The 25,138-nt window shown below is 41.7% G+C and overlaps 1 protein-coding gene across 4 annotated transcripts; it reads right to left on the bottom strand.

Moving 5' to 3' along the window:
• Positions 1-403: 403 nt before the first annotated feature.
• On the bottom strand, positions 404-25,103 carry ulk1b (unc-51 like autophagy activating kinase 1). Of its 4 annotated transcripts, none has more exons than XM_020053707.3 (26): positions 24,432-25,103; positions 23,690-23,782; positions 23,550-23,591; positions 16,303-16,335; positions 16,135-16,171; positions 15,631-15,804; positions 14,904-14,977; positions 14,710-14,811; positions 14,219-14,277; positions 13,881-13,963; positions 13,737-13,787; positions 13,532-13,623; positions 12,918-13,080; positions 12,118-12,178; positions 11,860-11,946; positions 10,928-11,071; positions 10,657-10,793; positions 8,914-9,164; positions 7,589-7,832; positions 6,875-6,991; positions 6,573-6,757; positions 6,145-6,323; positions 5,884-6,002; positions 4,803-4,960; positions 3,395-3,530; positions 404-2,472 (listed from the first exon to the last, which is right to left on the bottom strand). In XM_020053707.3, exons 1-26 carry the CDS (start codon positions 24,519-24,521, stop codon positions 2,417-2,419), a joined length of 2,967 nt encoding a protein of 988 aa, XP_019909266.3. In that variant the 5' UTR covers positions 24,522-25,103; the 3' UTR covers positions 404-2,416. The 4 variants fall into 4 exon arrangements, with proteins under 4 accessions (XP_019909266.3, XP_012992540.4, XP_019909264.3 ...); XM_013137086.4 differs by having other exon boundaries at positions 7,589-7,901; positions 24,432-25,102; XM_020053705.3 differs by having other exon boundaries at positions 6,573-6,754; positions 7,589-7,901; positions 24,432-25,102.
• Between the last annotated feature and the right edge of the window lie 35 nt (positions 25,104-25,138).

The raw sequence follows: 25,138 nt of genomic DNA, 5'->3' as shown, positions 1-25,138 counted from the left end.
ATATCAGTATGTTTCAATCACTTATTAAGAAGCGAAAAATTCAGGGATCTCTTAATACCAAGCCACGGTCAGGTAGACCAAAAAAGATTTCAGCCAAAACTGCCAGAAGAATTGTTCAGGATACAAAAAAAGCCACAGGTAACCTCAGGAGAAATACAGGCTGCTCTGGAAAAAGATGAATGGGCAGCTATACCACCTGCAAGAATTCAGGGCCTCACAGACAACTATTACAAAATACTGCATGCTGTCATTGATGCTAAAGGGGGCAATACACAGTATTGAGAACAAAGGGTATGCAGACTTTTTAACAGGGGTCATTTCATATTTTCTTTGTTGCCATGTTTTGTTTTATGATTGTGCGAATCTGTGATGACCTACAGTTGAATATGAATCCCATAAAAGAAAAGTGTTTTGACTGTTTACTCATGTTCTCTTTAAAAATGGCACATATATTACCAGTTCTCCAAGGGTATGCAAACGTTTGAGCACAACTGTATGTTTCCAGTAGATGGCTAGCCTGCTGATATACTAGGTCTAGAGTCCTAGAGGCAAGTTGCCCATTATAAATGTCCAGTGCTCACTAGATTACCTTAACCTGTAAGTGAATACTACGTTAAAGTGAAATGACATTGTAGGCAGGTCCAACAACTACGGGATGGAAGAAGAGATTTTACGCATACATGAAGGAAAGGCAAATCAAGGGAAATTCCTGTGTGCAAACTAATTTATGTTAGGCCCTTTTGAATTTTATAAAAATAATAGCTGGTCTTAAAATAGGCCTGTTAGATCAATGGTGTTCTGACATGAATTGGTGTAAAATCTCTTTTTTTCTATTCCCCTATAGGTGATGACTTCAATGAGTGGAGGAATTAAGAATGCATAGGTCTTTATTATATCCTATGCATTTGTTTTAGCTATACCTCTTATCTGCCATTATTCACCACTTTAAGTTAATCTTTCGCTTCAGCATAATGGCTACTGGCATAGCTGTTATACTCTCTAAGATACTATACAAAGTACTGGCATATGTTGTGGGGGATAACATATAGCATTGTAACAAATTATAGTGAACTTGAAGGGCATTGCCAACCGAAACCGATGACCACAACTCCATGTCTCTTTAAAGTCATTGACATTTTAAGTTGTTGTGCTGACGATGCACAATGGCCATTAGAATGGAACAGTATTGCTTTGGGGATATGGTGTGTTTGTGCGTGTGAGGCCTGTTTTAATTGTATTATGTTTGTTATATGTGTAAACCAATTCTCTGTAATTCAACTTTAAAGCATGGATAAAATGTTAACTACTATTCCATTGTTCCATTTCAATGAATATATTGGATCACTTAATTACTGATCATTTAATTATTAATTGTTCCCCGGACTGCAAGGGCAACATTTTCATTCTTAATAAATAGGATAATTCCATATGACTTTGATTACTTTCTGAATGCACATCTTTTGATCTAAAAAAAACCTTCAATGTTTGTCCATTATACAGTTAGTCAGGAATTATTATTATTTTTTACCTGAATATTTCATGTTCATTTATAGCCAACACCCAATTTTTGAAGTGAAGGCTGCTATATCCAAATCAAAAAGGGTGCAGTCAAAAAGTGACTGATTTCATACAGCACAATCCTATGGCAAACATATCATCAATAAAGTGTCACAGATAAATAAAGCAATATACTTATGTAACAGCAGGAAATTACATTAGACAGGGGTTGTAACTTCAAACTATCTATTTTCAACATACAATTATGTTTCCAAACACAGGCTTTTGGCCATAGAATTGGATTAATTGCTCTTAAACTCTTTCCCTGAAGACTCCTAAAATATTTATTTCCATGATTTTTCATGGAGAAGAAAAAGAGCAGAGACGGTTGATAAGATGGAGACAGCTGAAGTGAGATGAGGATAGCCAAACGCTCATTTCAAAGCAAGCCCTCTCACTGTATAATCTCACATCACCATTACCTCTGAGACAAAATAAAAAAGAGCAGAACTTTACTGATGCCCTGTGTGGAGATTGAAGTTGAGATTGACATTTTTGTATCGTGTGCAGGTCTATTCATAATTGCTTAATACTGAATCACTGACAGCATACAATGGAATATGTCTGGGACTCCAGAAGAATCCTCTTGCAGACTGCTTAGCTGTGATTACTCAGTAAAGCAACAGCTTCTGTGTATTTGGCTCCACAAAGAGCTGAAAAGCTAACACACTTAGTCTGAGCAGCGTGGTCTTGTTCGACACACAGAGGATTACGTTGTCACCTCATTACAAGCCCTTAATCTTTAACATCCGTCCAGCGTAGCAGGCCGTTTGTGTGCAGGTCAGGTTGATGGGGCACGGTGGTGTCCAGAATCACTGACATCATAGCACAGCACCATCCACAGTGCTGAGCCAAGTCTTCAAACGCAAAGCCCTGACTGCAGAGCTGTGAGGCGACGCTCAATGCATTCCTTACCTAAAGAAAGGGATAGGGGTTGAGCAGTATTAATCAACACATATAGTTAAAGTAACCATTTAGGCCGGTGTTTCCCAATCCTGGTCCTGGGGACCTAAAGGGGTGCAGGTTTTTGCCCTAGCACTCACACCTGATACAAATGAAAGACTTGATGACAGGTTGATCACGTCAATTAGGTGTGTGAGTGGTAGGGCAACATTTGAAACAGGTGTGTGTGTGCTGGGGCAAAAAGAAAAACAAGCCAGGACCAGGACCAGGATTGGGAAACTCTGCTCTAGGTAAATGGAAACATGTGCTGTGATATTGTTGCCAGTGTCAAATTACATTCCTGTAGTCACGGAAGGAAACAGGTTTTCTATGAAGATCTAGCGTGGGGTAAAGTGTGAGGGTTTTCTATGAAGATCTAGCGTGGGGGTAAAGTGTGAGGGTTTTCTATGAAGATCTAGCGTGGGGGTAAGTGTGTGGGTTTTCTATGAAGATCTAGCGTGGGGTAAAGTGTGAGGGTTTTCTATGAAGATCTAGCGTGGGGTAAAGTGTGAGGGTTTTCTATGAAGATCTAGCGTGGGGTAAAGTGTGAGGGTTTTCTATGAAGATCTAGCGTGGGGGTAAAGTGTGAGGGTTTTCTATGAAGATCTAGCGTGGGGGTAAGTGTGGGGGTTTTCTATGAAGATCTAGCGTGGGGGTAAGTGTGAGGGTTTTCTATGAAGATCTAGCGTGGGGTAAAGTGTGAGGGTTTTCTATGAAGATCTAGCGTGGGGGTAAGTGTGAGGGTTTTCTATGAAGATCTAGCGTGGGGGTAAGTGTGAGGGTTTTCTATGAAGATCTAGCGTGGGGGTAAGTGTGAGGGTTTTCTATGAAGATCTTGCGTGGGGGTAAGTGTGGGGGTTTCGGGGTCAGAGTTGAGAGGTCAGAAGTGCCTTACATTTGCTGACGCTGAGGATGTCGTCATTCTCGGTGAGGAGCAGGGACAGACCCTGCATCAGCAGCAGGGCCTTGTGATAGCGCTGCACTGACGCCTCTCCCTGGTGGAACATCTCGTCAAGCGCAGCGGACTGCACCTGGGGTGTGGGGGAGGGAGGGGGAGGGAGGGAGGCCGAGGGGCGTAACGGGGGTTAGTGGAAAACGTCAGAGGGCGCCTGCCATTGCAAAGGTTTTGTTATGTGTGAATACGGCATGGAATTCCATTTGGCAGTATGGCTGAATAAAAGGAGTATATAAATGGAGTCAGAGAAAAACACTTTAAGCGCTTCTTTCATTTGCAAAGTAATCAAATATGCAATCATCAGGTTTGGTTAACTACCATAGTCCAATTAGAGCCAGACATACCCAATATACATCTTAGTTACTTTGGCCCTTACCATCAGATATCTGTTGTCAGCACACACAATCTAGATGCACATCATGCCACCAGCAGAAGAAATTCAGTAAGAACGTGGTTGATACCCATCAGTCTGTTATAGGTCCTGTCTAAGACCTTGGGGGCTCCACCAAACCACAGAGCCACATCCAAATAAAAACAGTTTGAATAAACCATCCAGGAAGAACATCCAGGGATCTGCAGGCCATTAATCTCAGCTAAGATCAGTGTTTGTGACAAAAGTGGGATTAAAGTTGAGCAGTAGAAAACATTCCTGACTAATAACTTGACTGTTGGTCTCATAAGTTTGAAGTTCTGAAGCTGGTGATGTTACAATGACCAGAAACACACAAGCAGGTCAACATAAGAATAAAAGACATTTCAAGTTGTGGAATGGCTCGCCGAAGTCCACCCCCTAAACCCCATTAAGATATTGTGGCGGGATCTGAAACATGCAGTTCATGCTCAAAAACCACATTTCACGTTAATGAGCAGTGCTGCGTGGAAGATCGGGCCAAAACTCCTCCACAGACTTAGTCAGCAAGAGACTATTCAACTACAGGAAGCATCTTGATAGAAAATGTGGTGTAACCAGTTTTTGAGTCTAAGGGATAATGACTTTTTCATATGGGGTATTGCATAACTTTCTGTAATAAATTACTTTAAGAGTCCCTTTTATCTAATATTAGGTGTTGCTTCACAATCAGACCACATACAGTGTCAAAAATTATTCACACCCCCATAAGTGGATGTGGAGGATGAAGCCAGTGATCCTAAACATGTATTCATGGTAAAACAAGTCTACAACAAGCCCAGTAGAGAAGCTGGCAAGAAGATCAGTACCGTATAAAGTGTACCACAGTCAGGTTTTGCCTTTTATACTATGATAAATAAAATGACATCAATAGGGGGACCTGATCTTAGACCATCACTCCTATTCTGAGTTTGGTGTTGAATACAGGGTCTCCCTCACCATCTGTACAGTATGGCTGAACAGCAGCCTCTCAGCGGTGATTGTGTTGATGTGGTCCATTAGACGGTGCTTCCGGGAGAAAAAGCGCTCTAGCCTTGCGTTGAGGGAGCGGCAGGATGACACGCTGGACTTGTACAGCTCGTTCAGCCTCTTGACCACTAAACACAGTCACAGAGGAAATGGTGTTCACATTGGAAACAGAGCCTACGACTCGGATTCAGGATGAGAGCCTAGATCATCTACACATTGAGTTTGACATATCCTACTTAGGGCAGGGCGATAATGCCCGGAAGTAATAACTGCTCGCTCTCAATTTTCTTGTTTCTCTTAAAATGCCAAAAGAAGTAACAACCAATAAACAAAACCACTTTTTGACAAATGTGTGAAAAATCTACACCACACACAGGCTAAGAAAGACACATCTGCATGCATAATGGTGACTATCGTGTACACAAAGATTATAATTGTAAGCTTCCCACTGTATGGAAACACCATATATTTGCCAATATAGTTTGTCAATACATTCGTAAATATCTAAATGTATAGATATCTAAATGTATAGATATCTGTTACCAGTGGTGTGTGGACCGTGACTCCTCAAGGCACCAGCTTGTTTACTCAACTTAGCCCCTCTCTCACCCTCCCCATTCTACTCTGATCATACATCAGGAAGTGGAAGAAGGTCACTGTACTACTGTGAGGGCACAGTTTTTTTTTTGGGGGGGGGGGGGTTATTTCATCTTGACATTTCACTCTCATCCATTTTGAGATTGACTGGTGCTTTAGGTTACTTCTTGGGTAACTTAAATGGGGAAGGCTGTTCAGCATTGTGATTTGTGGATCCATTTTTACTTTGACCAAGGAGTGCTCTGCTAGGAAATTTGCTGACAGACAGAGAGATCTGTCTGTCAAACAGTTCTCTTTTGTCTTTAAAGTAACACTCAGGCAAAATAAAAATATGATAGATTAATACAATATAGACATTTGCATACCTCACAAAATAAATTCTAATTAATCGAGGTAACTTGAGTCAGCCCTAATCCTACTGGATACATATATTGTTAAATATATTAAATATTACCTTGTTTGACAGTAGCAGAGGGGTACAGTTTGCCCTGTTTTACGCGATCAATTGCTGTATGTAATGAAGAAGATAAAAGCTCTGCAGTCTTCATATACAAAACCAGCTGCTCTGCATAGCTGAGACACAAACATACCGGCAGATCAGATTAGCATTTGTCAGCAATTAGTCATTGCAAAGTTTCCCTGAAAGAAAGAAAAAAACTGAAACAAACTTGTTTCATTCACATTGTTAGCTGCAAGGATATAGTTGGTTCCTGACCTCCACTCTCTGCTGAGGGAGCTGATCTGGTCAGCCACTAGGCTCTGCTGCTGCAGCATGGAGGGCGGGGAGCTGTCACCCTGCTCAGCCCCGGTCCCCCGGAGCTCTGCCACCTCCATCAGACAGCGTGCAAAGTCCAGCGTGAAGCGCATGCTCTTTAGGGTCTCTGTGTGCTCTTGCTGTACTTAGACAGAGGCAGACAGAGAGATGGAAACAGAGAGCCAGACAGAGGGAGGGAGGGAGGGAGGGAGAATGAAAGAGAGAGGGAGACAGAGAGACAGAAAAAAGGTGAGAGACAGACAGGCACAAGCTCATTCACGTAAAATATATAAAAATAGCCCCAGCGGCTGGACATTCTGCATTAAAAACACAAAGACGAACAGACAAACATACATTACCATCACCTGTACCATCTCTCCTCCACTTACCTCCATCAGTGTCTCCTCTGGCAGCTCAGGGGCCAGGAAGGTGACAGGTCCCCCCATGTTGGCTGTAATGGGGTCTGTGAAACTGTAGCGTGGACTGGAGGGAACCTCAAAGCCGTCCAGATAGGGGCCTGTCTGATATCGACTTGTGAAGGATCCCACTGGGCTGATAGAGCTGGAGGAGCCTGCTACAGAAAGACAGGTGAAGAAGCTCAGGACAGGAATTGGAATAATGTCTGTATTAATAATGGTGTGTATTTTCCTGTTACTACAACATCAGCAGGCTGCTGGGCCAGTGGTCTCACCTGAGTATTGCCTGTTCCTAGAGGTCTGTGGCGGGGTGCAGCCGCTGGGCGGGGAGCCAACAGTAAACACCACATGGGCCGGGCTGGCTGAGCCTGCAGCTCCACCCCCAGGGGGCGCTAAAGCACAGACACACAGGCAAATTCAAAGATGATTCATTATAATAATAACGTACATGCAATGAAGCAAGACTTCCTTTTCCCTAGTAGTTTCTGCCGGGTTCTGCCTTTAACATCCTGTTAGAACAGTTCAACAACAGCAGTGGGAAATGGGAAACAGAGTATTTTGCTAAACTTTGAACATTTGGTCCAAAAAGCAATATCATGTTCTATTTTACGAAACATTGAGGCTATTGAGAAAATTGATCTGGCATTTAGGCTAATCGCAAATATTAATAAACACACCAAAATAACACACATAAATGTGAAATGAAGTGAACCAAGTTTATTTTATAGAGATGAATGTTTGAAAATGAAATTGGGAAGTTACTGAAAACGTCAAGGAAAATTATCATGTAGTAAAACAGTGTTGTAGAGGAAAACAAGACGTGTTCCTGAGAGTCATAACTTTCATTTGAGAAGTGAATGGAATGTATATTACATCAAAGGGTATAAATGCTAATACCCCTCAAAAGTCATATTGAAATCACTCTGTATGTGCCAACCTCTGAATTGCAGACATCAGTGGTGGTTTGAGAAAAGCTGTAATATACCCACCTGTAATATCTATGGCTCCTCTGTTAGAGCTGAGGTTGTCACTGCTGCCCCGCTCCCCCAGCGGCCCTCCAAATGCAGCCAAGAGCAGCATGTCAGACAGACGACCTGCACTCTGAGACCTGCCAAAGCCCCTCTTATCATCAGTGGTCATGTGGCTATATTGACCAGGTTGGCCAGTGGGGAGCTGTCCTCTATCCCTTTGGTCCGAGGCAGTCCTGCTGCCAGGTGGGGCCAGAACCAGGCCCTGCTGGGCCAAGAAGGTCACCAGGTTAGGGGAGCTGGGGGGTTTTGGGAACTCAAATGGCGGAATGGCCTGTGGACAGGACGTCAGTTTCAGAGGCAGGAATGAGTCAAGATATTAAGTCTAGAGCATGATTGGAAAGAATTCTAAATATTGTTGCAAAGTGCTCTACCATTCCAATAATTTTTTTTTAACAAAAACCCAATTAAATGAAAATGGCTTATTTATCACTAAAGAAATGTTTATGTTGACATTATGTATGGTTACCAACACAATAGTATATCTTTTTTATTCTCAAAAAAATATTTTTAACATTACAGCGGTCGGAGAATATTCTGAGATGTTGTTGGGGGTTGTCTATAATAATAAATAATACTCTTAATGTTTTTAAGCATTAGAATAAATTTCCCAGAAGATATTAAATCAAACACAGCAGTGGGGAATGGAACAGATTAGCATCTAATGAAAAAGAAAATCAAAGCTTCAAATCTTACAGTTATAATCAAATTAATATATTAAATGGTATGTGTATTTTATGCATCAGTAAGTGTTAAATGAAATATTTCACTAAGTAATTCATCGTTGACGTTGTATGTCTGAGTTGAACACTTGAAATGTATTGTGAAGATCAACAAAGGCCCTTAGAGATGTTTTGCATACAATTGTAATACCGTTATGATGATCATTTGGCAATTGTGGAACAAATCCCATTCAGGTAATGACACAATTCTCAGCATTATTCACCATACACCATCCTCCTGGGTGAGGTGGAAAAGGACTGGTCCTTCCAAATCCTAGTTCAAATCATATATAAAGACCTATGTAGAGCCACATAATACATTTTTGATACTTTTGGACAATATAGATATGATGACATGATGCAAAAAATACTGATACATGTCGGTCAACATGGATGGGACTTGAATTTGCTAGCATTTGAAAACAAAACGGCAGAAAACTAAACCAAAACATGGATTCTAGTCAAACCTTGCCCCATGGAGTGCTTACCGGGTAAGGACATGGTTACCATTTTTTTATTTGGGTGAGCCATCCCTTTAACACAATTTCAAAAACAAGTACTCACTCTAGAGGGGGATCCCAGGATGGTGGGAAGAGGGCTGCGCTGCATGAGCTCACTCAACCTGGGGGAGGAATGAAGGGGCCGCATAACCATCACGCCTGCCTGGTGGTTGGACCCCACTGGGTCCGAGTGCTGCTTCCTGATCTTCTGCCTGCTGCCACCGCTAGCGGCTTCCAAAAGACAGGGGGCGCTGTGGAGACGGGAGCCCAGGCCCAGCTGCTGAGCGGGAGGCTGCGTGTCAGGAAACTGGAGAGCTGGTAAGAGAATGGGTTGAGATGCTAGAAGATGAATAAAAAAAAACACAACACTCCAGAACAATTTGAAAATAACTTTAAAACTCCTGGACAACATGAATAAAACTTCAACACTCCTGGACAATATGAATAAAACTACAACACTCCTGGACAATATGAATAAAATTACAACACTCCTGGACAACATGAATAAAACTACAACACTCCTGGACAATATGAATAAAACTACAACACTCCTGGACAATATGAATAAAACTACAACACTCCTGGACAATATGAATAAAATGACAAGACCCCAGGACAATATGAATAAAATGACAAGACTCCAGGACAATATGAATAAAATTACAACACTCCTGGACAATATGAAAAAAACGAAAAGAGTCCAGGACAATATGAATAAAACAACAAAACTCCAGGACAATATGAATAAATCTACAAGACTCCAGGACAATATGAATAAATCTACAAAACTCCAGGACAATATTAATAAAACTACAACACTCCTGGACAATATGAATAAAATGACAAGACGCAAATTTACATTAAAAAGTTGAGGGACTATTCATACAACGATAGTTTCATCTTGACATTTGTGGCCAGATTGTTCGGGGACACATTTTCTTTAAGGCGTGCACAGGTTAAAATCTTGATTTCAGAACACTACCTCCCTGAAGTTCCATGGTCCACTTTCGTGACAGATATGCAAGTACTGAAGTCTAAATGCCTAGCTCAGTGAGTACTGGAGAGGAAGGACCGATGATGTATGAAGTCTGGTTCTACTCCATGTACGAACAGAACCAGGAAAAAAAAAGAAAAGTTGTTGGGAAGCAAATAACAACATCTCACATTGGCACCGAAACTATTCTATCACCAGCCACAGCACTTGTTTGACAGAGAGCGCCGTGTTAGTTACCAGGTACACAACATTGTGAGTGAGTTCATACACCTCTCAGGGGTCAGTGGTCTGGTCAAAATGCGGCGTACGCTTCACCTCACGGCACAGCGAGAGTAACTCGTTGCTAGTCAAATATTGTATTTACATTTTATGTTAATAATATTTAAATGAAATTGTCTTCTCTAAAAAGCAACTATATAAAAACACAAGCAGAGGGAAAAATACAGGAAAGGAAAACATCATGGCTTGATGGTTCCTTAGAGTTAGGTTTAAACCCCACTAATCTGGCCAACAGTAAGGGAATAGCTTTGGGCTAACAGAAAGCAATTTCCCAAAGCCCCTGACCAGTAACCAATAACAAATCACTAAAATAGTCAGCCCAAAAAATGTCAGGACAGACAGACAGGGAGTGTGGGAAATGACCTCACTTCCACCCAGCGACATTCCAATGGTCTAGATCTGTGGCCGCCGGGCCAGCCTGTCCTGGCAGCCCACGCAAGACCCAGGAGGAGACGACAGACCGAGAGGAGAAACAAGCATCAGACGAGGGAGTTAAGATTTTTATGGCAAATCAGTGCACACTGGCAGACATACTTTGTGGAGAGAGCTGGAAAGGTCTGGCACCTCCTGCAGAAGGCCGGCGAAGGCCTCCTGGGTGAGGAGGAAAAGGACCGGTCCTTCCAAATCCTAGGGAACTATTGCTGCTGCAGCGGGGCACTGGGGCTGAAAGCCTGGGATCAAAGTCATTTGCAAAATAACACAATATCACTGGTTATCTAGAAGCTTCTAATGTAAATACTGTGGCACACAGTAAGACTGAGCAGGATATGTTTATAAGCAGGTGTGGTGCAGGATGTAAACTAACCGTGGGGAGCCAGCCTGGCTAGGGGAATGGAGGTTCTGCTCCATGCGCTGGTAGTTTTGGACCTGAGTGGGAACTGGAATGGGCACTGACTGACCGTAGTTACCATAGTTACCACAGCTGCTAGCAGAGAACTCGCTGGGCCGACTGAAAGAATAGAGAGGGGAGTTAGCTACTTTCAACCATTTTCTGTCCGATCGGTAGTTACTGAAAAACAGTTAAATGCCGATAATGGGATTATAATGGCACAATTATTAAATGAAGAGAGTCCAAAGGCCAACCACCAAAGAAAATAAAACAATGTCGCCTCAAGTACAGAAAAATCCCAAAAAGCAAAAGTATGCCAGTGGGTAACAAAAGTAACAGTAACAGACATGGGAGCATCAGTAGATTGCTGGTGAAATTACTCACAATTCACAGCAGTTTCTGAAGCTTAATATCTCTTAGATTAAAACTAGCAAAAATTGTGAATCTGGATTTCTTTGTTTTGGTTGTAGTGAAAAGAGTTGTGCAATTGGGTTGGCTTCAAACGTCTGTTAACTCTGGACAGGATGAGTGACTGTGCATGTTTGGAGTCACAAAATTGTCAAGTTCATAACATTATCTACACACATGAAAAATTGTGCAGGTCCATGTACTGGGTCACAAAAAAAGACATGATGGGTGACCAGCGGACTACTACTGTGATTGCTGTGCTAGAGAGGGAGAGGATAATATCAGATTGACCTACACCATCTCCCTGAGATCAAGCCTCTAATGTCTCCCTGTCACACTAATCCTCTTACTCTAGAAGGGTATATACATCATTGTCGTGGGCTTCCGATCCACCATAAACACTGACTTACCCAGCTGCTAGGGTGAAGTATAGGTGAGGTACAATCTGTCTCAACACTAAGAATGAATTCCTTTCAAGTCAGAGAGTGTTCTGCTCTTACCTGAGGGGGCTGGGGGAGTCACTGCAGGAGGGGGAGTGGGGAGGGGTCTTGCCCTGACTGCCCAGCCCACCAGAAGCAAGCAGAGAGCTGGTGAGAAGGAGGAAACCACGGTTGAGTGACGATGTTTAGGAAGTGACCAAGCGAGTGAAAATAATGGGCCTTGGGGCAAGCGAGGCAGAAGTGCTAGTCAGGGTGCAAATCATTTTCCATCAACACAGTATGTAGATGCCCTGATCACAGCCAACTTGTTAAACTCACCCACTGTTCATCAGACTGTCGTGGAACACCTTCCCAGCTGGCCCCTCGCTGGGGAGCTCACCTGCGGACAAATCATGACATGAACACATCGTGGACGAAACCTCCGAATCACATCAAAAAGTGGACTACCCTGCTAGCGGACCCTTCGAGGTGTATTCTACGCACATAGAAGACTACAGGTGTTGTCAGTTCCTGGCACTGTGGCGTCATGGTGTCACGCACATCAAGAGCAGCCAGCGACATAAACAACATAACACACATCCAGCCCAAAAATGGGGGGTTTAAAAAAACTAATTGTGACACTGAAGTCCCTGCATCTTAAATCTACTACCATTTAACATATCCTGCATTTCTGTATTATTAATTCATTATTTTTTTAATAAAAACACTTTTTGGGGTTCTTTTACACTTACCATTTTTTTTTATTATTGCTTGAACAGTCATTTAGATAATAATTGGTTGTTATCTTTGCAAATATATCTTCTTATTTCGCGTGCAGCGATTGTTAGCTGAAATGCACATAGGGTGTACCAATGTTAAAGTAAGTTAAAGAGCCATTTTACCGGCTAAAGTTGGCATTGTTTTTAATTCTAATGCAGTTGATTTGAGGTGATGGCCCAAACATTATGTTAAGCAGGACATTCATACAAGACTAAAAGAACTGTGGGCTTTTTTGCTTGTGCAACTCTGGGTGTTCTGTCACCAACATGATTTGGCACTGCCCTGTGCGTCAATCTGAAAACTTAGAAAGGAGTCTTTAACAGCTTCATATAGTGGCTGAGGAATGAAGAAACACTTACTGGGGAAGTGTGCGGGCACCATGACAAAGTCATCTGTGTCACAGGAGGAGTTTTTGCTGCTGCAGCCACCTCCGGAGGAGTCCTTTAGGAGGAAGACAGGAGCATCTTGGGTAGGGGAAGCAAGGGTCTTGGTACGGAGCTGCTGTACCTCAGCCAGGGACTGCTGCAGAGAGAGACAGGAGAGAGGGATAGAGAGGAATGTGCACAGCACACAAGTATCTATACTGAAACATAATTCACCAGTTACTCAATGAGTTAGTTAATCAGTCACTCAGACAGTCACTCAAGCCAGACGGCTACTTCTGCAGACTTTTAATGGCTACAATAAAGTCTATATGACTTTGTGTGACAATTCCAGGGAGGTACCGGAAATGAAAGGAAAGTGATGTCACCGCCTTTCCCCTTGCATTTGATTTTGCTGGGGCCAAAACGTCCTGCTGAAGTTTCGGCCCTGCCTATCCAAACTCATACAAATTGTGAGAGCTGTTTGTCTGACAGGAAAGATAACTAGAAAAATGTTTGGTCTCCATTTACAAATGCGTGTGAAAAGCTAGCTTTGTCACCAGATTTTGTGTTGTTACACAAGGTCTAGCAGCGCGAGACCATTCACTCACTGGTGGGGAAGCCAGGTGTGAGGTGGAAGAGCTGCTACATGAGCTGGCTGAAGCAGAGCTGGGAAAGCACGTCATGGTCACAGCTGGGGTTACTGTATAAAATAAAATGGAAATAGAAATTACATTCACAAACAACATTATTATTGGCGCTGGATGTTTTAATTGGCAATGGAAGGACAGATTTTAAAAAAAATGTGTTACTAACTCTTCTTAATGGATGAGCTCGCCTCCAGAAAAGGATGATGGAAGAATTCCTCTGCAATGAGCAGAAGAAAAGAATGACACATTTGCAACACCGTCCATATAAAATAATTAGCACTGTATGAACACTGAATGTGGCTCCCCTCACCAAAGTCCATGCGGTCCTTGTGGTTGCGCTGCAGAAGACCCAGCAGCAGATGCCTCAGGTGAGAGGAGGTCTCTCTGGGAATGCTGGGAGGGACACAAGTCCAAAATAGTGTTTCCCCACAATCAGTTGATGTTAGGATTGTGGTGGGTGATGCATATCTTAAATCATATTTTAGAAGTAGTGTGTGACAGCATGATAACCAAACTTGCATGGAACATCTCCAGAACACAAGCACAGATAAAATGCAGCAATATTAGTTCATTAATATGGAAGAAACATTAAAGATAAAATGCATCATGCTAGCTGTAAACACACTCTTAAAACCAGTCAACACTTACTTTGGGCTGAGGTTCTTGTTTTTCTCATAAAATAGCCGGAGGTCCTGGGGACTGCTAGCCTTTGGGTAGACACACACACACACACAACAAATCAACCACACACAGTTTATACATGTACTCTAAAATGAAAAAAAAGGTACTGTAAAGAAAAAGCACAATCTTTAAAAATCCTATCTGAGTACCCTATGTACTTCAGTCCCAGAGGGAAGACACCTACATTGGTTTCTTAAATTAGACAGTAATGTTTTGATCTTCCTGGATAAATGATGTGGACAGAAGAGCTGATCTGTTTGGCCGCAATACCAATGCCACGCCACGCCACTTTTGAATATTATAACTGTAAAAATTTCAGTTTCTCTTTCACTCTGAATGACTCTTTTCTGCCTTATGTGGATTTATTTTAACACCATCCCTCTAATTAACCCTTTCAGTTGGGTTATCTGTATTCTGCGTATCACTTACCCATATATAACTAAGTATATGGTGCTAACCTGAAATGGAGCCTTCCCAGTCAGACACTGGAACAAGATGGTGCCAATGCTCCACAGGTCAGCCTTGGCATCATAGTTCTGAGACATGATGACCTCAGGTGCCTGATGGACGTGGGGAAAACATTTCATGACCCATGCACCTAATGGACAGATAAGGCCTGACTATAGGTGGAGTAGAAAGGTGTCATGCTCACCATGTACATAGGGGACCCACACAAAGTGGCAGCCATCATGTTGTTCTGAAGGTACCTGGCAAAGCCAAAGTCAGCTGGGAAGGTTGTTGAGGAAGGAACAGAGAGTGACAGAGCGAAAGAGAGAGGATGAACGACATAGGAGTGGAAATGACAGTTGTGCACTAAAGGGTACTCAGCCAGACAACTGGGTGGTCACAATGTTTGCACTGAGCTAAGAATTGAATGACCAGCTGGGCATGACTCCAGGAGAGGGTACTGTGGAGAGAGGACTTCACACCAAGTCACTGGTGACGGAGCTTTTTGAAACCAAACATTTTCTCTTAACAGACACAATGGAGATATTTAAATGATGTCAGTCAAATAGCACATGGCCACAGGGAACAGCAGATCGTGCTTTCAGAGTGAACGACGCAAACACACATGACATGTTTCAGAGTATGTGTGGTCTGGAAGCTGAGCAGGTTTCAACAGAGGCATGGGGATTAAATCACTGTTGTGACGCAGGCATTCTCCAGCCTCAACAAAGAAATACATTCCGTACTCAGAATAAATCGTCTTGAGAGGGATTAACATGAACAAGTTAACAGACAGTAAAAACTCCAGTGCTCCGTCTTATTAACACAATGGTTATCATCAGGTATTACATGGGAAATTCAATTTACTTTTGTGAAAAGAATGAACTTGCTTCTCTATAATCTAATTAATGACTACATGTGTACACACACACCTATCTTGATGCAGGTGTTGGTGGAGTGGGACTTGCGTCCTAATGGGTAGGAGAGCAGGATGTTTTGGGGTTTGAGGTCTCTGTGGATGATCCCCTTGGCCTGCAGCACCCTCATGGCCCCAGCTATCTGTTGCAAGAACACCCTGATAGTGTCCTCACTTAGGGTGCCCTTGGCTGGAGGAGAAATCGGGATGGGAAATGACTGCCGTCAATAATAATTGTTATTTGTAGTGCTTCAGAGAATCAAACCAAATGTAATGCATAACAGTTGTGTACCAGCCATGTTCCAGCCATGGTCCAGCCATGCTCTAGCCACGCTCTAGCCACGCACCAGACACGCACCAGCCATGCTCCAGCCAAGCACCAGACATGCACAAGCCATGCTCCAGTCATGGGATGTTCCAAAAACGTTCCTGCTTTGTTTACCACACTATATGCTACAGATGCCCAAAGGATAGAAAGCCTTGCAAGCAATTAACTGTCAAAAGATGAGCTTCCACCTACAGTGCAGATAGTCCGCCAGGTCACCACCATTGCAATACTAGAGAGATGAAACAAAATGATTGACTGTCAGATATTTTCTCTTCAGTGTAAAACCTAATTAAAGTCTCTGCTCTTCTACTATAGTTTTATTTGAGTCAAAAATAATAATAATTGAAACAGAAAGCTTACCTCCATTACCAGGTACACAGAACTGGCTGTTTCCTAGAGAGACAAACAAACCGAAGTTAGGGTGGTTGAGGTACCTGAGGAGTTAGCAAGGCAACTTATCACCCGACTTCAAACCTGAGGTAAAAACAGTAACATGAATGAAGCTCACCTTACACCTAAAAAAACATTCTCCGGGGGAGGTTAAATCTCACCTATAGATCTTCACAGATGTACAGTAGACATATCTGATTATCTGAGATCCAATTGGGTATGCGACTGGGTCGAATCCTACATAATGTACATGGCTCTCAGATCCTGATGTGTAACCAGCTTAGTGGCCACAGTTCTCCGCTGAGACAGTGTGAAATACTTACCAAAGCTAAATTTATAATATAAAAGAGGAAAGTTTCCTGATGAAACCAAGTAGCTTGTACAAATTGCAAATGCTATAAACAGCTTCACCACTTACATGAATGCCCCTCTCAGGCTGGTTTGAGCTCTTGTAAACTTGTATAGACCTATTGTTATTTTCCAGATCTCCATAGGAAATGTATGGCTACACAAACTAGGTGTAAATAACCAAGTGAAAATCAGAAATGTACCATAACTAGAATGCCCGCCAACAGTCTTTCAACTAGTAATTACAAGTGGGAAACCTATCTGTCATCACTGAGCCTCAACCTTTCCGACACAGCGAACCCTGCCGTAACCTACTAAGGTAAACAGAAAACTAAAACATAAAATGGCAGTTTAAAAATGTATATGTCAGTCTTTCGCCTGTCAAGCGGAGTAGAACAGTAAATGGGTTACAAAGCTGTGTAATTTTACAAGTAGTCTAAGAACACGCTTAGATTTTAGAGGATCGTCTGTATTAGAACTATTCATATATGGTATATAGTTCCACTTGGCTTACGCAGTCAATATTGGACCACCAGAGAGTTAAAAGACAGGGTTGTTGGGAAAAAAATTATGTTCCAGAGCACAAACATAAAATGTGTCATACCCCAAATTCCACCTACCTCAGTAGCTTAGCTACTGAAAACTGATAATTAAGACTAGGCAAAATGTTTTAAACAGCCAATGCAAACAAGAAAGTGCAGCCCATTTAAAAAAAAAAATCCCTCTACACATAGCAACAGATGATCCATCACTATCGAGCTAGGTCACTATTGACAGCCAATTAGAACTGGAGTATAGTCTTATCTCAGAGTAAACTGCAGTCAGCACTTCTGAAGTTGCCTTTTTGGCCATGTTAGATAGCAACTACTCAGCCATCTGGTTTCTACTGTGCTTTGGCAGGCATGCAGGGACAGAAATGCGTGTCTGCCTGATGTGGTTTTGGCTGACCAGGTTACAACAAGTTATGGCAACCATCTTATAACAGAAACCCAAAACGAAAAAGTGGTGTAAAAACATGTAGCCAGCAATCATTGCTCTCGAATGAGGAAAATTATTTAATGTAGCATACTCAATGATTTAACAACAAAATAAAATATACTATGACACAGGGCAAAATAGTACCAAATTAAATAGATTGACTGGCCAAACATACTGTGGTTATTTCACTGACCTACATAATAACAAGGTCATGAGAGCTACCAGTACCACATATGGATTGTTGGATATCAATGTAAAACCATGTAACAAAAAACATGGAGTCCCTCATAAATGATGCACTGTCACCTGGGCCAGTAAGTATACTTTTTTAAATGCCAGACCACACCCACATAAATGGAAGCCATTTGATTTACAACACTGTTTGAAAAAAAAGTTGGGACGCTGCGTAAAATGCAAATAAAAACAGAGTGCAAATCATTTTAACTCTATATTCAATAGAAAATATAAGACATAGACAACATATACAATTTTGAACTTAGAAATGCTATGGTTCCTTGAAAAATATTTTTTTATTTGCCCACTTTGAATTTCAAGCCAGTAATACGTTTCAAAAAGGTTTGGACAGAAGCAAAAAAAGACAGGAAAAGTTGTGTAATGCTAAAAAACTAAACTTAGTGGAACATCACACAACAAATTAGGTCAACTGACAAACAGGTCAGTAACATGACTGGGTATTAAAAGATAATTCCAGAGTGCATGGGTCTGTCAGAAGTGAGGTTGGGGAGGGGTTCACCACTCTGTGAAAGACAGGCAAATAGTGCAACAATTTAAGAAAAACGTTTCTCAACATAAAATTGCAAAGAGTTTGGGGTTCTCACCATCTATGGTACATAATATCATTTAAAGGCTTAGAGAATCGGGAGAAATCTCTCTATGCAAGGAACAAACCCGAAAAAAAACAATATTGGATGGCTGTGATCTTCGGGCCCTCAGACGGTACTGCATTAAAAACAGACACGATTCTGTAGTATAAATCACTGCATGGGCTCAGGAACACCATTGTCTGTGAACACAGTACTTTGCTGCATCCACAAATGCAAATTAAAACTCTATGCAAAGAAGAAACCATATATATAAACAAGATGTAGAAATCATTCGGCAGCTTCTGTGTTCTGTCCCATCATCAATAAACACAGTGACCCAGTGCCATTGGAAGCCATGCATGCCCATGCCATCACACTGCCTCCACTGTGTTTTACAGATGATGTGGTATACTTCAGACCATGAGCCGTTCCAAGCTTTTCCACAAAAAATTATTCCCATCATTCTGGTACAGGTTGATCTTAGTTTCATTTGTTCAAAGAATGCAGTTCTAGAACTGGGCTGGCTTTTTTTAATTAAAAAAAAAAGTCTAATTTGGCCTTTTTATTCTTGAGGCTTATGATTCTTTCCCATGGAAAGGATCCTACGATCATCCACCACTGTTGTCTACCATGGATGTCCAGGCCTTTTTGTGTTGCAGAACTCACCAGACTATTCTTTTTTCTCTCTGAATGAACCAAACTGTTGATTTGGCCACTCCTAATGTCCCTGCTATCTCTCGGATCTAGCCTTAAAATGGCCTATTTCACTTGCATCCAGAGCTCCTTTGACTGCATGCTGTGGGATTACAGCAACAGCTTCCAAAATGTGAATGCCACACCTGGAATCTACTCCAGACTTTTTCCCTGCTTCAATTTATGAAGAAATAACAAAGGAATAGCCCACATCTGTCCAGAAAACAGCTTTTGAGTCAATTGTCCAATTACTTTTGGTCCCATGAAAAAGAGGGGGCTACACATTAAAGAGCTGTAATTCCTAAACCTGTCCTCCAATTTGGATGTGAATACACTCAAATTAAAGTGGAGAGACTGTGTAACCTGAATATATTTAGGTAAACAGCCAAAATAACTAAACTTGTGTCAGTGTCCAATTATTTCCAGCCCCAACTGTACATATTCCCCCGCCCTGTCCATCTTCAATCTCTGCGGATGACTTTGAAAAGAAGGTTGGCGTCCATTAGCCACATTGTACCTACTGATGCCTCCCTCCCAGATACGCTAAACACATTATATGCTTGATTTGAGATTAACAACGCTGAGCCATTATGGAAAGCTCTTGCTGTTCCAGACCACCAAGTGCTCTCACTCTGACGTGAAGGACACACTGAAGAGTGAACATGACCGTATCCCCACTGACATCACTCCTACCATAATGAAGCGCTTCCAAAGGCTTTTCATGGATCACAACAAAGGAACTGAACCCAATACAATTTGCATATCGCAACCGTTCTGTGGAGCATGCCAGTTTTACGCTGCTTACACCTAGAGATCAGAAACACCAGTGAGAATGCTGTTCTCAGGCTCATAATCTTCTTTCCCACCGTCTACAGCCACCACCACTACTACTACTACTAACAATAATAAATGACAGAAAAAAACATGTCCCTTCTTATGGTGTTGCTGATATTTTATAATTCAATGCACTTTCACACATCAGACATGCTCAGTGGCATATAGCTGATTTTATTAAAACATACAGTGGCTTCAAAGACTCCAGACCCCATCATGTTCATCGCACTTCATTTACATAGGAATTCAAAACACCCCTAGCATAAATAGCTGATGTTGCCCCGCTTGGCTGAAATAATTTCATGTAGCCATTTCTTTTAACTATTAATCAGTCTCTTACATTGATTGGGAGGATTTGTTGCTCACTCTTGGTTACAGTAATTCCACAACTGCGACATGTTAAAGGGCTGTCTTGCATGCACTGTCTACTTCAAGTCCACAGCAATTCGATAGAATTGAGATCTGTATTTTGAGCCATTCTATTGTGGCTTTGTACGTGTGTGTTGGATCACTGTCCATTTTGCACGATCCATGCTCAGTTCAGCTTTTTGACCTGTAGATCCCTTGACGTTACTCTGGGGTTCCTTGAGACATTTGAGCACCTTTTGGCCAGCTCTTGGGCTGAATTTTGCAGGACAACCTTTCCTATCTGAATTGACAGTGGTCTGTAAATTTCTCCATTTGTAGATGTTCTGTCAGATATTAGAATGATGCTATTTCCAAATGCTTGGAAATGGCTTTGTAAGCCCACACAGATAACGGGAGATGGATTGATGTGTTACAACACACCTACAGACTCAGTCAAAACGTTCAACCCACCCTTTCAAATGAATGGACAAGTGTGTCCAAACTTTTGACTGGTACTGTGTAGGGTTAAACTAGACCAACTTTGTAATCTTTAAGGAAGGCAAGACCCTACCTTCCTCAGTTACGCTCTATTTCTTAACCACTTGCACCGATTTTGTTGAACTTGATTCTAATTCTAGACATTTTATGTTAAATTGCATTTCTGTTTAACTGCATTTTTTTTTTTTTTTTTGTGATTTGTTAAATTGGTTACCTTTATAAATGAATGTGGTTGGAATTTGGCTTAAATATCCATGTGTCCAAACATTTCCAGTTTCCAAAAAATAAGTTTCCAGTTGCGGTACTAACTTCAGCACATGACTGTAGTTAGTCTGGCCAACCAGATCTAGGAATAGATCCGGTTCCAAACTCCTTCCATTTCACAATGTTGGAGCCCACCGTACTCCAGGGAACTTTCATTGATTTGGAAATGTTTTAAAACCATCCCCAGACCTACATCTTGACACAATTTTCAGAGATCTACAGAGTTTCTTGGACTCCATGGCTTGGTTTTTGCTCTGACATACACTATAACACAATAAAATGTTGGTAAAATGGTCAAAAACTATTTCCAAAGCCAATGTCAACCAACCGATTTGATCAAAATAACTTTAGACCACTGTTCAATAAACCCAGCCCTAAAACAATTAAAAGGACTCAGACCAACTCCTTCGCTATCACTCAGAAAATGATTTACTTGACCCTAACCAGCCAGACCTCAAGACTCCAACCAGATGTGTGTTACAAAGGCTCTTCTCACTGCCACAGCTGACTGTTGTCTTCCTCCTAAATCCTACACCATCAGATCCTTCTCCACAAGGTGCTTCTCTCTTAAATGTACTCCTACATGACCGGCCGCTCCTATCAGGTGATGCGAAGAGTATCTGTCCGATCCATAGGCTCTCACTACAGATGTCCCCCAACTCTCTGGGGGACCTCAGACTACACATTGTCCCCATCAGCCTTGCTCATTCAAGTTAATGCTCAACAACATCTGTAGAATATGACATTAAATCACTCAGTAAAGCAAGAATAGCAAAGTTCCAATCAATTTGGGCTGATTGTGAAAACTAAAACCCTCTTTACAGAGTATCTAAAATAACTCTGCATCTGTTCTAGTATTCAGGATTTTCCATGCTTTTATGAGTATGACAAGTGTAAACAACAAGGATGTGTATTTCTGGTTAAATGTTGTCAAAATGCAAAACATTCAACATGTGTAGTATAAACACATACTGTGTTAGCATGGACCTTTAAATCTACAGAATATTTATCATATCAATATACACCGATCAGCCATAACATTATGACCACCTGCCTAATATTGTGTAGGTCCCCCTTTTGCCACCAAAACAGCCCTGACCCATCGAGATATGGACTCCACTAGACCTCTGAAGGTGCGCTGTGGTATATGGCACCAAGACGTTAGCAGCAGATCCTTTCATTCCTGTAAGTTGCGAGGTGGGGCCTCCATGGATCTGACCTGTTTTCCAGCACATCCCACAGATGCTCGACTGGATTGAGATCTGGGGAATTTGGAGGCTAAGTCAACAACTTGAACTAGTTGTTGTGTTCCTCAAACCATTCCTAAAAATGTTTTGCTTTCGTGGCAGGGCGCATTATCCTGCTGAAAGAGGCCAATGCCATCAGGGAATACCGTTGCCATGAAAGGGTGCACATGGTCTGCAATAATGCTCAGGTAGGAGGTACATGTCAAAGTAACATCCACATGAATGGCAGGACCCAAGGTTTCCCAGCAGAACATTGACCAAAGTATCACATTGCCTCCGCTAGCTTGCCTTCTTCCCATAATGCATCCTGGTAAGTGACGCACACACACACTCGGCAATCCATGTGAAGAAAATGTGATTCATCAGATCAGGCCACCTTCTTCCATTGCTCAATGGTCCATTTCTGATGCTCACTTGCCCATTATAGGTGCTTTAGGCAGTGGACAGGGGTCAACATGGACACCCTGACTGGTCTGTGGCTACGCAACCCCATACACAACAAACTGTGATGCACTGTGTGTTCTGACACCTTTCTATCAGTACCAGCATTAACTTTTTCAGCAATTTGAGCTACATTAGTTCGTCTGTTGGATCGGACCACAAGGGCCAGCCTTTGCTCCCCACGTGCATCAATGAGCTTTGGCCGCGCATGACCCTGTCGCTGGTTCACAGCTTGTCTTTTCCTTCCTTGGACGCCTTTTGATGGGTACTGACCACTGCAGACCAGGAACACCCCACAACGGCTACAGTTGAGATGTTCTGACCCAGTAGTCTAGCCATCACAATTTGGCCCTTGTCAAAGTCGCTCAGATCCTTATGCTTGCCCATTTTTCCTGTTTCTAACACATCAACTTTGAGGACAGAATGTTCACTCGCTGCCTACTATATCCCACCCACTGACAGGTGCCATGATAACAAGATTATCAGTGTTATTCATTTCACCTGTCAGTAGTCATAATGTTATGGCTAATCCGTGTATATAACATATATAACATATAACCCAATGCCCATTATGAAAACAGCTGACATTTGTCATAACCAAATTGAGGAATTAAACGTGGGGAAAGAAAATACACACTGTAAACTTTAAGTGAACAACAATTTAGATTCCCTTTTGGAAATCTAACACTGTTCACACTTGCAAATGTAAAGTACGTTTGGGATTTTGCTTAACAATACATACCTGAAAGTCATGTAATGCAACAATGTTCTCATGTTTTAGTTCCTGGGAAAAAGAAACACAAAATTGTATTTTCTGCAAATTAAAAACATGAGTGTGTAGCCTTAGAAATTATTACATCTACATTAACCTGGGGGCAGTACCTTGAGAATTTTTATTTCTTTCCCCAAAAGGGTCTGTGATTTCGCCAAGTTTTTCTTGTTTATGCATTTCACTGCCACCTCCCAGTCGTGTTTCTAAAGAAAAACAAATAATGAATTATATAAGAATAAAGGTAATGCACATTTTGCATATAGTTTTCTGGTTGCATATAACGCTGTTTAATTAATGATTATAGGGGAAATCTATGGAACATAAAGTGGTAAGGTAGGCTACTATAGCTATTCACAAAACAACTACATACAGTGGAATATTTAGGCTAGGCCTGGTTCCATTTTCCAATGCAGCAGAATCCTTCATCAGCATATTACAGACATGTCTCAACATGCCAGTGTGGTCAATGGTTAAGTTTGGACTATCCATTTATTTACCCTTTGAATAATTGTAATTATAAAACCTAATGTTTGCATAACGGATGCGTGTTAAAGGCCACATTGTATTGGCTGTCACAAACCCAGTCAAACTGTGATTTTTTTTTCAATGGCAATTATGGTTGTGCAATACATAAATTAGCTTTAGCTTCAAAGCTGCATCTGCAAATGGCTGTTGATAATTTTCATCCTTTACCCAGATGATACCGAATTTCAGCTGAGAGGCCTCTTAAGGTCGTATGACAACAACATAGAGACGATACTACAAAGGTGGAAGAAAATTACATTTTCTTCCACCTACATTTAACTAACTATTGTTAGATAAAGATAAAAAAATATATATATAATTCCTCACCTCTCTATTCCTGCCTTTGAACACCACTGCAAAAGCACCGTGTCCTATCAAGTCCTTCCTGCTGAACTCAAATTTCCCCACGGTCTCCATCGCTCCCGAACCTCCGCGTTTTATTTCAGGGCAAACTGAGAAACGTCGTAGGGTCGCAGATATCCTTTCTCTGATGTCCCTTTTTCATCCGTCAAGCCGTCACAATAGGAACGTTCACCCTGTCCTTCAAATGGCATGGGCTGCCTTCCTGATAAATAATTATTTTCATCTCTCATGTTAACTTACGAATGGAAAGGAGTCGACCTCCTTTCAACAATATACGACTCCCATGTCGGTAGTTGGCTAGCTTGCACAACTGACGCAGTGTTTACAAACAATGCCTGAAGTTTCGCTAGCTAGCACCAGCAAAAATATCCACCTTAAGAACAGAAGCCTCGGTTTTGTTTATATACAGAGTTAATCGTTGGCTCCATTGTTTCAAGCAATTCAATGCGTTGTCATTTCGACCAAGGTATGTCCATGTATTTATGCAAGCCGTATTTCGTAATAATTGCAGTGGGCTTGATTAATAGTTACTTTATTAAATTATTTCCAGTAGCGATGATGTCTCAACAAAACCTTCAGCTACACGCCAGGCAGTGTCGCGCAGGCGCAAGAAAATACAGCGATCAGTACGTAATAAGCGTACTGGAAAAAAATGGCCAACGTAAACTGTG

This window comes from Esox lucius, chromosome 14 (assembly GCF_011004845.1).
Source record: "Esox lucius isolate fEsoLuc1 chromosome 14, fEsoLuc1.pri, whole genome shotgun sequence".
NCBI classification, from domain to species: Eukaryota; Metazoa; Chordata; class Actinopteri; order Esociformes; family Esocidae; genus Esox; species Esox lucius.
This window is presented reverse-complemented; position numbering and strand designations above follow the sequence as displayed.

Excerpts from the sequence above, each read along its gene's own strand:
- ulk1b (XM_013137086.4), bottom strand. The coding sequence starts at position 24,521 with ATGGAGACCGTGGGGAAATTTGAGTTCAGCAGGAAGGACTTGATAGGA. Across the intron at positions 11,947-12,117 it reads GACAGTCTGATGAACAGTGG|CTCTCTGCTTGCTTCTGGTG; the intron begins GTGAGTTTAACA and ends CCTTCTCACCAG. Across the intron at positions 6,992-7,588 it reads AGGAGCCATAGATATTACAG|CGCCCCCTGGGGGTGGAGCT; the intron begins GTGGGTATATTA and ends TCTGTGCTTTAG.